The sequence below is a fragment of the Peromyscus maniculatus genome, chromosome 10 (assembly GCF_049852395.1).
Source record: "Peromyscus maniculatus bairdii isolate BWxNUB_F1_BW_parent chromosome 10, HU_Pman_BW_mat_3.1, whole genome shotgun sequence".
Taxonomy (NCBI): domain Eukaryota; kingdom Metazoa; phylum Chordata; class Mammalia; order Rodentia; family Cricetidae; genus Peromyscus; species Peromyscus maniculatus.
The window spans coordinates 83,914,994-83,927,810 of NC_134861.1; the positions used below are offsets into that span (position 1 = coordinate 83,914,994).

The 12,817-nt window shown below is 38.7% G+C and overlaps 1 protein-coding gene across 1 annotated transcript in view; it reads right to left on the bottom strand.

Moving 5' to 3' along the window:
- Nucleotides 1-305: 305 nt before the first annotated feature.
- The window catches only part of Gc (GC vitamin D binding protein), a 31,001-nt gene continuing 18,489 nt past the window's right edge, over nt 306-12,817 (bottom strand). The window contains exons 8-13 of the mRNA XM_006991660.4: nt 12,208-12,410; nt 10,461-10,590; nt 9,904-10,001; nt 8,392-8,524; nt 4,576-4,635; nt 306-473 (exon numbers count right to left, since the gene is read on the bottom strand). Coding sequence (XP_006991722.1) covers nt 4,600-4,635; nt 8,392-8,524; nt 9,904-10,001; nt 10,461-10,590; nt 12,208-12,410 — 600 coding nt within the window. The 3' untranslated portion in view covers nt 306-473; nt 4,576-4,599. The remainder of the gene's footprint in view (nt 474-4,575; nt 4,636-8,391; nt 8,525-9,903; nt 10,002-10,460; nt 10,591-12,207; nt 12,411-12,817) is intronic.

Here is a 12,817-nt window from a genome sequence, read left to right on the forward strand (position 1 = left end):
AGGCAGATAGATACTACAGAACTAACTGCTGAAGCTCATAGCTGGACCTAAGAGGGTGGTCCTAGGAGGTGTTTTGTTTTTCTTTTAAGAAGTGTGATATCCCAGGCTGTTTGTTAGCAAGAAGGACAACTTTTCCTTAATGGTGCATATGAAGTCTGAAAAAATAGTCAGGGAATGGAGTAGCGCCTGCTGGGGATTGCAGAGTGGATGCTCATATTGGAAGTGTTTCAGAGAAATAGCAGAGATCTAGTGAGAAGCCTAGCATCCGTGGCTAGCTAGAACAGCAGCATCACTCTCCAGTGTACTTAGGCTTTGCACTATATTTCAATTTATTTGTTTATTTTTTTTATACTTCATCACAAACATTGTAGCTGGGAAAAATGGAATGATCTTGGTGGTCTTCCTGGAAGCTCAGTGGCTTGGCTCAGATTTGGCTACCAGTGGCTATTTTCCAGGCTGGTCCAGTTCTAGATCTGTGAGAAAATGGGAATAAATGATGCATTTGAGAAACATTAGATGCATACAAGGCCATATTCTTTTGATGTTTATGGTAAACATAAAACTGTCTAGCATGACCCATTTATCCTTTATAGTCCATTTTGGGAGTGAGGGATTACAAGTAAGAACTTCCCAATACCCAAAGCAAAAGTTATCCTTATTGCGTACACAACCTAGTGAGGCCTGTGTGACTGTCTGCTCTGTGGAAATAATCACTGTCAGAGCAAAAGAGAAACAATGGATAAAAGAGCTCTGGTTATGGTTTGGGTGCTGACTGTCCCACAGAGGTCATGTAGTCCTATGCTGGCTAGTTTTATATCAACTTGACACAAGCTAAAGTTATCTGAGAGGAGAGAACCTCCATTGAGAAAATACCTCCATAAGATCTGGCTGTAGGCAAACCTATAGGGCATTTTCTTAATTAGGGTTGATGCAGGAGGGCCCAGCCCATTGTGGGTGGGGCCATTCTTGGGCTGTTACTGGGTGCTATAAGAAAACAGGCAGAGCAAGTCATGAGGAGCATGTAAGCCAGTAAACGGCACTCCTCCATGGCCTCTGAATCAGCTCCCGCCTCTAGATTCTTTCCCTGCTTGAGTTCCTGTCCTGACTTCTCGTGATGATGAACAAATGATGTGGAAGTGTAAGCTGAATAAAAACCTTTCCTCCCTAACTAACTTATTTTGGTCACAGCATTTCATCACAGCAATAGACACCTTAACTAGACAGGTCCCAAGGGAAGAGATGGACCCTTGGAGAGTGGAGTGCAGTAGGAGGTCCTTAGGTCATTGAGGATAGGTGTTCTCAAAGAGGACGATGGGATACTAGGCCCTGCCTCTTCCTTTCTCTCCCTTTGATTCCTAACAATGAGGTTAGCAGTTCTCTGTGCCACATGTTCCCCACCACTGCCATCTGCCATCTGCACAAAGGCCGAAAAGCAATGGGAGACCTCAGACAGTGAGATGAAATCACCCTTTTTTTTAAAAATAAGTTGATGATTTCGGGTATTTTGTTAAAATTGCGGGAAGCTGAATTCTAATGCCCCTGGTCATGGAATTGAGAGAGCAGTTCCGTGGTTTTTACTTCAGTAAGACATTGTTGAGCATGAGATGGGTCTTTTTCTGGGTTTGGTCATTTTGTTGCTGCTGTTGTTGGTTTTTGTTTGCTTGTTTATTTGTGTGTGTGTGTGTGTGTGTGTGTGTGTGTGTGTGTGTGTATTTACATAAAAATCTTGTTTGTATTACAGCAAAATTCATTTGCCCTTGTTCTTTTTCTTTTCTAAGACAGCAGGAAGAAAATCTTCATCTGCTACTTTATTCACTGAGGTTATACCTTGGAGAGAGGATGTGACAGAAGTTATGAACATGCTCTTAATGTCATTTCTTACGTTTCTGTCACACTGTGAGTAGTCTGTGCAAGGTGTGATTCTGGTATCTAGAATATTTTTCACCTACAAGGTAAAAGAACTCTTTTATCTTGGCAGTCCAGGGAACTCTAATTTCCTCCAGAAAAAAAAAATGCCTTGTTTTATAAGATTGAAAAACTTCTTCCCTCCTCAATAGAGAATTACTTTGGGGCCCTGAAGGCTTGCCTAAGAAAGTAAATGTCAAGATGCGCACTCCAGTTATGATAACAGTTTTGAAGCAGGAAATAGATGTCTGTTGACTGTATCAGAGGTGTAACTAGGGATGAGAACAAGTAGAGAGAAACTATTTCAGCTTCTAGTCAAACTCGAGCACTAGGCACTAGTGGGTTTTCATTGAAAAAGTGTTACATGCCCAGTCAAAGTTACCTTAACAGTGTTAGGGTGTCAGAATCGCTGAGAAAAAAAAAAATAAACCACCGAGTATCTTCCAATTTAAGATGTGATGAAAAGACTGGCTTGTTTAGGGGGAAATACTCAACATTTCTCCTGGTATCACTGACTGCAAAACTGGGTACAGAGTGTCCATCTCAGGACTCAGTCATCTCAGGGCAGTTTCCTGTTAGTGGAATGAATGCCTCCAGAGTTATTCCATAGTACCACAGAATTTTTCCTAGAGCCCAAGCATCACAGTGTACTGGGTGTTGTATGAAAATTAGTAGGAAAGTTTAGGATGTAGTATCATATTCTGGACATGACACCTCAGTCCTATAACCTTGTGAATAAGGTGTAATTCTTTCTCAGAGCCACAAAACCATCTTGATACAATTGATCATTAGTAGCTCTTTATCCCAGATTGTGTTTATGACCAGCAAGACATGGCTAAAATTGGTTTAGAAACGCTCAATGCATTTTGTAGAAATTTACAGAAGAAAGGTGTAAGTGATTTTTGAGTTTTTATTCAGGTGATCAAAATGCATTCCAATGGTCAAATAATGATAGTACAGAAATTTAAAGATTATTTAAAGGTTAAAGAAAAATACTAATTGAGGGAAAATGGCACAAAATATCTATAGAAGATAAAAATAATGACTATTAACTAGAATAATGAGTATTTTGGAATTTTCATTGATGTATTACTATGTTAAAATTGAGTTTATCCCTTTATTTAGTTAACATTAAAATATTCCTGAAAGCTGTTAGGTTAAAAGGAAATCTCTTTAAATATAATTAGTTTCATGTTTTTTACTTTGTTTTCTGTTCAAAATATACTTATTTATTTTGTGTATATGGTGAGCTCATGGGCCATGATGTATTTGAGTGAAGGTCAACTGGTAGGAGAACACCATGTTGGGCCGGGGGATCAACAGGGCTCATCAGTTTTAATAACAAGGACCTTTACATGCTGAACCATCTCATACACCCTACGTTGCTTTCCTAGATGGATATTTTCTCCTGTTTTTATGTGTCCTCTGAGAAGCTAAATCTATCTTCCTAAAACTTTGAGAAAATGTGCTCTGAGTTACTGGAGAAAAAACAGTTTGGTGAAAACAGATTTAAACTGAAATGATCAGAAGGCTTTCTAAACAACCTTGATTCTTAATTAAAGCTTCAGATGCCTTGAAGGGTGGCTTGTGAAGTAGCCATAATGTACTTGAATTTTCAGTCTATAGGAATTCTCGCGTATGGTTTGTGATGAAGGGAAACTGAGTTCATTTAAAAGGGGGTGTAGATAATGTATCAGCAATGGTCCAGATACTGTTTTAATTCTATAACACACACAGCATGAATAACTTGTATTTTGAGTTCTATTCTTCAGAAGGTAGAGAACTGACTTTGCTGTTTGTCTGGATTTTGAATTTTAGGAATAGAAGCAGCAGGGGCAATGAACGCTCTTGCTAGCATCCCTGCTGATATTTACTTTATTATGTTTAATAGACACTAACTCTGAAGTAGATACTTAAATTTTCATTTATAAAGAATGAAATGTGAGATGTATGGAATATGGATCAATTGTTTCAAGCTGGCAAAGGCAGATAAATGGAGTGGGGATTTTAATTTAGATTAGATGGTTCTAGCAATGAGTTTCTTTGCCCAACTTCATAAAAAGCCTGACTAACACAAGTCAAAAATCATTGTTTACAACATTTAAAAATCTCAGGTGTATTAGTTTAATGAATACAATTGAACTGAAAAAAAAAAACTTTTGTTGAAGTGCATAGAGTTGAGATCACCTTCAGTTTAAAGTGTGGGTTAGGTACAATTAGAGTTTTACAGTCTAAATATTTTTTGGTCAGTTTTAAATGACTGAAAGCATAATATCTGAAGGAAGCAAGTGGTGCTGAGCTCCAGAACTCTGCTGAGAATTTTAATACTTGACAGCCTTATCTTTAAACTGTTTTTCCTCTTGATGTGCACCAGGATCCCTTCCTTGACATTTATGGTATCATTATCCTAGATAATGGCATTATGATAGATGAAGTATGAGGCTGGGTATCTGAGAATCTGGAATTATTCTTAAATATGTCAGAAGTTATCTGTGTACTTCTGTAAGCACTGAAGCTTTCCTCAAGGTTTACTATGCTCAACCGAAAAATGAATTGGGATAGATAATAAATAGAATAGATAAGTAGGGTAAAGTTTGCATCCTATTCTATGATTTATAAAACATGTGATAAAATTCTAGATTCCTTGATGACATGTTTTAAATTACTTACCCAAGACAGTACATATGCACTGCATCAGGACTGCAGGATGTCTCTCATTTCAGCATCAATCTGATGATGAAAAAGAATGTTCTGTAATTTATCAAGCACTTTATTTGTAGGATAGATCATGTGGAAGATACACTGTAGTCAGAGGGTTTCTCTGGTCCCACCTGTCCTGCCTTGTGGTCCAGACAAATCTCTGTCACCCTAGGTCTGCAGCCAGTTGGACCCAAGTAAACATACAGAGGCTTATAGCATTTACAAACTGTATGGCCTATGGCAGGCTTCTTGCTAGCTAGCTCTTATAATTTAACCCATTTCTATTTATCTATAAGTTGCCATGTGGCTGTGGCTTACTGGTACTTTCATATCTTGCTTCTCCTGGTGGTGCTGATGTCTCTCTAGACTCTGCCTTTTTCTTTCTTGTCTCTCTCCTTGGATTTCCTGCCTGCCTCTAAGCTGCCTTTCCATAGGCCAATGCAGCTTATTTATTTTTATTATTAACCAATAGGAACAATATATATTCACAGCATACAGAAAGACATCCCCCAGCAGTGCACAGCATTTGCACTTGTCAAGGGATAAGATTATAATGATAATACAAGTTTTTCATTATAGAATTTAAGAACAATAGAATTTAAGAAGTGATGATTAGTGAGTGCACAGAACAGATAACACAGGAGCTTGCTTTGTGCACATGGAGTCCTAGAGGTGCTGATTCTATTCTTAACCTTAAAGGCTGGTGGAAGAAGCAGCAATTGGGGTTAGTCATTATCTGCACACAGTGGGGTAAGGGAAGAACAAGTTTAATGTTTGAAAGATTGAAAGTAGTTCAGGAGAGTTTCACAGAGGCACAGAAATAGTCATAGGAGGTCTGACTGCAGAGAAAATCAAGGATAAAAATCTCTTGGTTGTAAGAATAAAAGGAAATAAAATCAGACTTTGATATGGAAACAAGGAAGCACCACTGGATGAATATATTAGCCTTGTTTTTTTTATATAGTTTATTGTGATGTCAGCATAGAGATGGGATTGTGTGAGGCAATGAAATCAGACTGGATTTGTGATGCCAGCTGTGAAGGTATAATCCAGGGGACAGACTACAGGAAACTAGGACAAGAATGTTGAAAAATATAGGATGGGGACTGGGGAATATTTAGAAGGCAGAGGTGGCAGGACTCAGGATTTGATTTGGTATATGTAGAAAAAGATGAGGAGTTAAGTATCACTAAATTTTCATTTGGAGACAATGGGTAAATGATTCTGATATGAATCATCAGTTTGTGAAACACAGAAGGCTTTAGATAGGAGGATTTTGGGTTTTGGTTATGCTGGGTATGAGTTTATTGTGCTATAAGCAATCATGTGATGAGAAGAGATCACCATAAATGGTTGTATAGAGAGCTTGGTGCAGAGAGGCAAGATATTGGCTAGAGGTGGCTGTTTAGACACTAACAGCACTCACAGAGAGGAGAACACTTAGGAAAATGTTGTATCATGGACTTGACAATCAAAGACAAACTGTGCAAAATGGAAATTTAAGGAGTAAGTAGAGGATGAAGAAAATATAAAATAGAACAAGAAAGGAAGGTCATAGACCAAAGGTAGAAAATGGTAACATGGATACCATAGAAAGTGTATTAAGGGCTGGGAAGACAGCTCAGGGAGTAAAGTGCTTGCCACATCAGTACGAGGACTTGAGTTTGAGTCCTAGACCCTGCATACAAAGCTGGATGTGGTGGTGTAGTGTATATGGGAGGGAGATGTAGATGGAACTTGTTAGCCAGGCAGTATAGCCTAATCAAAATGCACACTCACCCACAGGGACACCAGAGCACATATGCATGCACACATGAGCACACACACAGTACATTGCTTCAAAGAGGAAGAAATAGTTGTGGGTACCACATGTTTCACAGAGGATGCTGATGAGAACTGAAGGATGTTTGTCAAGGTTAGCAAGAAGTGTGTATAACTGCCTTGTTAGTGGCGTGGTCTAGCTTCTGGTGGTACCATATCACTACCAACACAGTTACAGCAATAGTTCTGACATAAGAGTTGAGTAATTCAGAGAAGGTACAGGGAATCAGAGGACATACTGTTGGCCAAGAAAATAATAAGAAAAGGGAGAAAGAAAACTCTAAGAAGTATTTAAAGTATCACATTTATTAGTTTTGTCACAAGGAAAAACAACTCTAGTATAAATTGGGAAGATCTAGCAAAAAGGAGATAGGGGCTGACTCAAGGTAAAGGATTAGATGGAAGTCAGAGTGAATACTACCAACAATAGCAATAGTTCTTGCTATTAATATTTTAACAATAGTAAGTTTGGGTTTTCAGTCAGTAACAATTTTCTGGCTTCGAGATTTGGCTTTTGTCATGACTGGCTAAATTGGAGCTAGAATCTATGACAATGGCTGGAAGAAAAGAAGCAGGAAGCTAATAAGAACAAACATTGCTTTCCAGAACAGTTTAGGACCTGTTTCATCTTATCCATCTGTAACATGGATTTTAATGTATATGGTTGCTTTAGGTTATTCTATAAATGTTTCTGCAGAGAGCTATTGATTCTGTTTAACATACCATAAAGTCTTTACTGAGGAACATACTAACCTAAGGTGGGTATGCCATGGAGAGTATGCACTGGGAAAGAACAGGTGGGAAGCACATCACTGAAACTGTCAGCCTAGCTCCTACTTGGCTGTTGGCATCTGTTTCTGTTAGCTGGATTCTAGTGAACAACTCCATCAATAGCAGCAGTTTTCTGACTCTGTGAGGCAGATGTGTATTGCTGAATTATTCTCACCAAGGTCCAGAAATGGAGTGGGGATATCAAACATCTCAGAACTATCATACCTTCAATCAAGGCAAAGTGTTGATCTGACCTTTGGTCTCTTCTAAATGCCTTAAATGATTGTTGGAGAGTAATAGAGACAATGAGAAATGTAAACAAATGGAATCCCTGTGTTCTGACAGTGACCAACACGTATCTTCTGGTGGGTTAGGGCTAGTACTGATCGATTGAGATGCCAATATAATCATTCAATATCTCGGAAGTCAGTGAAGCTCAGGACTAACATTATTGAAGCAACACAGCTGAATTGGGCTCCCTTCTCTCACGTCGAGAGAGAGAGAGAGAGAGAGAGAGAGAGAGAGAGAGAGAGAGAGAGAGAGAGAGAGAGAGAAAACACAGTATAGCTTCCCACTGTGGCCTACAGGAGAAAACCAAGACATCTTTGTAGTAGTGAATAGGGAAGAATGAGAGCCAACTGCTAGTGCCTAAAAGAAAGGATAATATTTAAAAATGATTACCATTTTAATTTTTAATTAAAAATATTTCTTCATAAAATAAGTCTCATGGTAAATAAACACTTATGTGGCCATTTTCTTATTATACTAAAACAAATTAAATGGAGCACTTTATAGTTAAAATACAAGAAATGGGCTGATATAATTTCTCTACAAGTATTTCTATTTAACAGTCTACCTGCCTGTATGCCTGTGTATGTATTATTTACACTCACACATATATATGCATGAAACAAAATGCTATAAAGTAGCATGTGCTCCATGTAAATTGGACTCTGATTACTGTTACTCCCTACTTTGATTTTTAGAACCCGTTGTGGGTTCGAACCTATAGATTGCGTAAAACCTGGAAACTATTTTTCTTACTTTCCTTACTGAGACCACTAGCAAGGTCACCACCACTCCGGGAGCGCCTTTCACCTGAACACACTTCAGGAGCATCCAGAACAGGGACGAAGCTCTGGAGTCCTGGAACACTCTTGTCCTGAGAAACAGAGGCGAGCGAGGCTTTCCTACCTGTGAGCTGCAGTAGAGAGGAGGTGAGTTGATGGAGCAGCACTTGGAGGCGAAGTCTGAGCGCTTGCCCATCATGTCCTCCAGCTCCCCTGGAGAGGCGTTGGGTGTTTTTGTCCTCAGTCGCTCCGCCAGTCTGAGAAAACAGTTCTCTGTGAGGTTTCGCTGGAGGGATTGCAGGGTCTTTGCTTAAGCACCACGACAGCTATTTCGGATCATGTACAATGGAAATAGAAATACTTGCCTGTCTTGGGGAACCTTATTTGTAGAATGGAGTTTCGGTGAGCGTGTTGAGGTTAGAATTGAAATCTATAACTCGTTCAAATTCATGCAAGCATGTATAGAAATGACCACTGAATTTGAAAGCCAATTGTCTCTCTTTTGAAGTAGCTCATTATCTCAAAAGTGATGCCTTTTTCTATTTCCCCTGGCTTTTCACCTTTCTCCAATGTTAAATTTCAAGTTGCTTTAAAAGGTATCCTTCACAGGACTTGACTTCAGTTTTATGCTTTCTCTTGCTCCTCAGTTTGTCGCCTTTGGAACTCACTATTCAGATGCACCGAAACGGGAGTGGGGTCCTTTGGCCCTTGTTCCCAGGGGTTTCACTTACTTGTTTTCAAGATGGTGATAGGACTTGAGAAAGTCTCTCACTGTTTTCCAGCTTGTACCACCTATGATCTTGGTGTCCCTTCACTTTCAGTGTGGCCAACTTAGCTTGGCTTATTACTTTCTCCAAGAAATACATGCCTAGACCAGTAGTGAGCAATAAGGGCCAAAGGGTGTGAAAACACTTCCAAGCGTAAGACTTTCACATGCTAAGGAGGACTTTATGGAGGTCACTGAGGAGATGTCCTATTCTGGGGTTCTTTAAGAAAATGTTTTTATGAATCTGTGTGTTTACTTGAGACCTGGATTCCAACTGATTTAAAATGGAAACTTATTAAAGTAGAAAACAGCACAATCTTTTTAGAGATTTTTTCCCCTAAGAACCCAACACCATGTCTATTATTATTATTATGGCCAATTATTTTATTGTTAATTTCTACTTAATGAAATGCTTCCTCTCCCATTTAATTGAGAAAATAACTATTGTACCATGTTGTGATAATTAGCATTGTTACTTCCAGTTTATAAGGATCACAGGCTGGCGATGGTTGATATCGGGTCAGCATGAAAGCTTGGTTCTTATTGGATCACAAACATTGGCAGGTAACTCCAGGGTCCTGAATATTGACCATCTATATGTTTGTGCCTCCATTTGGAGTCAAGTCCCCTCAGATCACTTATAATTTATATTCTTGTGGCTGTGTTTTAATTGGTCACTTACCTAATGCCCATAGCATACCCTGGACTCCAGAAAAGAATTCTGATGACCTTTTAAAACTTTTAACATTGTAACCTTTCTTTATCTTTCACTCAGTACGTCCTAAATTTTCACTTGTACTTTTCAGTCACAGAATTAGACAAGCAGGACAGACACATTTGGAGGGTGAAGCCACGAAACCAGCCACTTACTTTTTCTTGTACTCAGTAAATGTGTTCTCAGAATAATCTGCACACATTTCCTGTCCCCTTTCAATGAAAGAAGTTAGTTGCTTCTTCAGTAGGGGACTCTGTAAAAAAAAAAAAATTGCACATCAACATTCTTTGCACGGGAACACTGTCCAGGTGAGGCCATTAGATCGGATTTCCATGTCCCTGCACCAGGTATCAGCAAACTTTTTTTTTTTTTTTTGCATAAAGCCAGTTAATAAATATTTTCAGTTTTGTAGGTCATATATGATCTCTATTATGGATATTCCACCCTAAATAGCAGTGATAACAGGCAATGGGCAAACAGCCTAATTGTGCTGCTCCAATGCAACTCAATGGCCACGGCAATTTTAATTTTATTTAATTCCCACACAATGAAATATCAGTCTTCTTTTGACCTTTTTCCTTAGTAAGTAAAAAAATGCCATAAACCACATTTTGATTGCTAGCTTGCAGGGCAAGATTGCCAGGTTTGATCCCTAAGCTTCAGTCTGCAGTTTTGGCCTACACTGTTGATAAGGAAACTTGGGGATATGTACCTGAGTGCTGAAACAGGCGGCAGAGTCCTGTGCCTCACAGCATTCACTAAGGGATTTCAGCGTGGTCTCCAGCACTTTGCTGAGGAATACTTCTGGAACGCGGGTCCTTCTGCTTAGTTCAAATGTATACCTGGTGTCAAACAGAAACGGAGAAGATGCTTTTCAAGGTGCGTCTGGAGTTCAGAATGGGAGATGGGACCTATCTTCTATCTACTACTATTCCACCCATCTACCGAGGCAGTGCGGACATCTTGTTTCTGATTGTCGTGTTGTTTTCTCTGAGACAGCCCTGCTCTGCAGCCCAGTTCATGCTGTAACTCACAGTGGAGTGGGTCCTTCATCCTAGGACCCCCCTTCTGCACTTCCTGCCGCAGTCTCCCTAGTGCTGGGGTGACAGGCATGGACTGGCATGCCTGACTTTTGGGTTTTTGTTCATTTATTTTAATTTTATTTAAAATATAATTACATCCTTTCCCCTTCCTTCTCATTCCTAAAACCCCTCTCATGTCTCTCTTAATTTTTCTCAAATTCATGGCACGTTTTTTCTGTAATTATTATTGTAACATATATGTTGTGTGTGCATGTGAATAAATATAACCTGCTGAGTTATATTTTGTTTACTGTTGTTTAACTTAATTTAAAAAGGATTTAACACAAACCAACTCCCTGTAAACTGACTTTAGATTAGATGACATTTTCATAAAAAAAAACATTTTATTAATGCTGGGTTTAATAACTGTAATATACTATATATACAACAGGACATATATAAACATACCATGTTCCTTTATGCTCATATGGGCATGTTCTTTGTGAGAGTATAATACAATTCTCCCTGCAGCTAATGTTAGCTGGGTACTTCAAAGCAAGTGTTCTGTACAAAAATGTACACAGTCTTCCCACTCTGTCTTATCTAACTATTGTTCATGAACTTATCAAATCAAGTAGTATTCATAGGAAGAATGCACATTAGTTTTAGTTTTGTCTAAACTCTTCTTTCTTATATAGGCAACTGACATTCTAACCATTTTTCCAAGCTGTAAATTATTTTTATGCTATAAGTGTGAAGATACTCTTAGTATATATAACATACTGTATATGTGTTGATTCTCTTTAGTTAGGTAAAACAAGATCAAGTCTCACTATTTCTATTTAATCTCTTATTAAGTAGCAGTTAATTTCAATACTGTTAAGGAAAGAACATTCTAAATTTGATGTTTTACTTATTATCAAATGATTATTCTCCAGAAGCTTAATAAACTTTTAGTTGGTGTGTGTGTGAGAGAGAGAGAGGGGGGGGGTGGAATTGGAATAGAATATGGTCAAACTGGGCAATGACATGATACATATTTATGTTGCCATGATACGTATTATGTGTATGGAGCATTTTATTGTATACAACACTTATGTTGACCTACATTTCTAGATGTGTTTCTTACTGGCTGCCTCTGCACTAAGTAAAGCAATGTTGTCATTCTCAAGCCAGCTAAAGAGAACTCTAAGTCAGAAAGGCCAAGCTCCTTCTGCCAGTGCACACTAATGTCAAGAGGTGGACTTAGGAACCACAGGCTCCTTCTTCCTCATCCAAGTTAAAAGACTTGTAGCCTTTTAAAATCAGTTAACAAATGCTTAAGCTCCATAGATGATGCCATATAAAGAGATTTGTGTTTGCAAAGAGGCACAGCTTGCTTTCCCACAGTCTGGTCCCCTGTGGAGGCAGAAACACACCACACACTGCTCTACTTACTGGTCCATGGCTTGGGTGGTACTCTGACCACACAGGTCTGTCTTTGTGGGCAACTTGATGGCTGGCAATTGAAGTGGCTCAGCAGCTGGCATGAAGTAAGTGCACATAAAAGTGTCCATGGGTGTTTTTTCTTGACAGCACTCTTCAAACCTAGAATTCTTTATGAACGGGCTGCCACATATATTTGATGTGTGTTCAAGCAGCTACAAAGAGAATGGCGGAGTTAGTGTTCTTCTTGTTGGTCTCACTAAAAATAAAACATAGGCTTTCAAGCCCTGGTATATTTATAAATGCCAGTGAGAATGCTCTTAGAAAACAAATGAATACGATACTTGGGAAGGGAGTTCGTTAATACATGAAAGTTTATCACATAAAGTCCAAGTTCACTTCTGAGAGAGAGAGAATGTTTATGAAAATTCCATATTGAATCTGGGTACTTTATGGTAACAAAAACAAACAGAATAGTTTATGCTTGAAGTAATTAGGACAAAGAGGATACTTAGCTATAGTGCTATACAGCATGTCATTGCTTAAAATGCTGAAAAGCCAGCACAAATGCAATAATTGAAGATTAGTTAAAGATATGAAGCACCTGGAGAGATGATGTAAT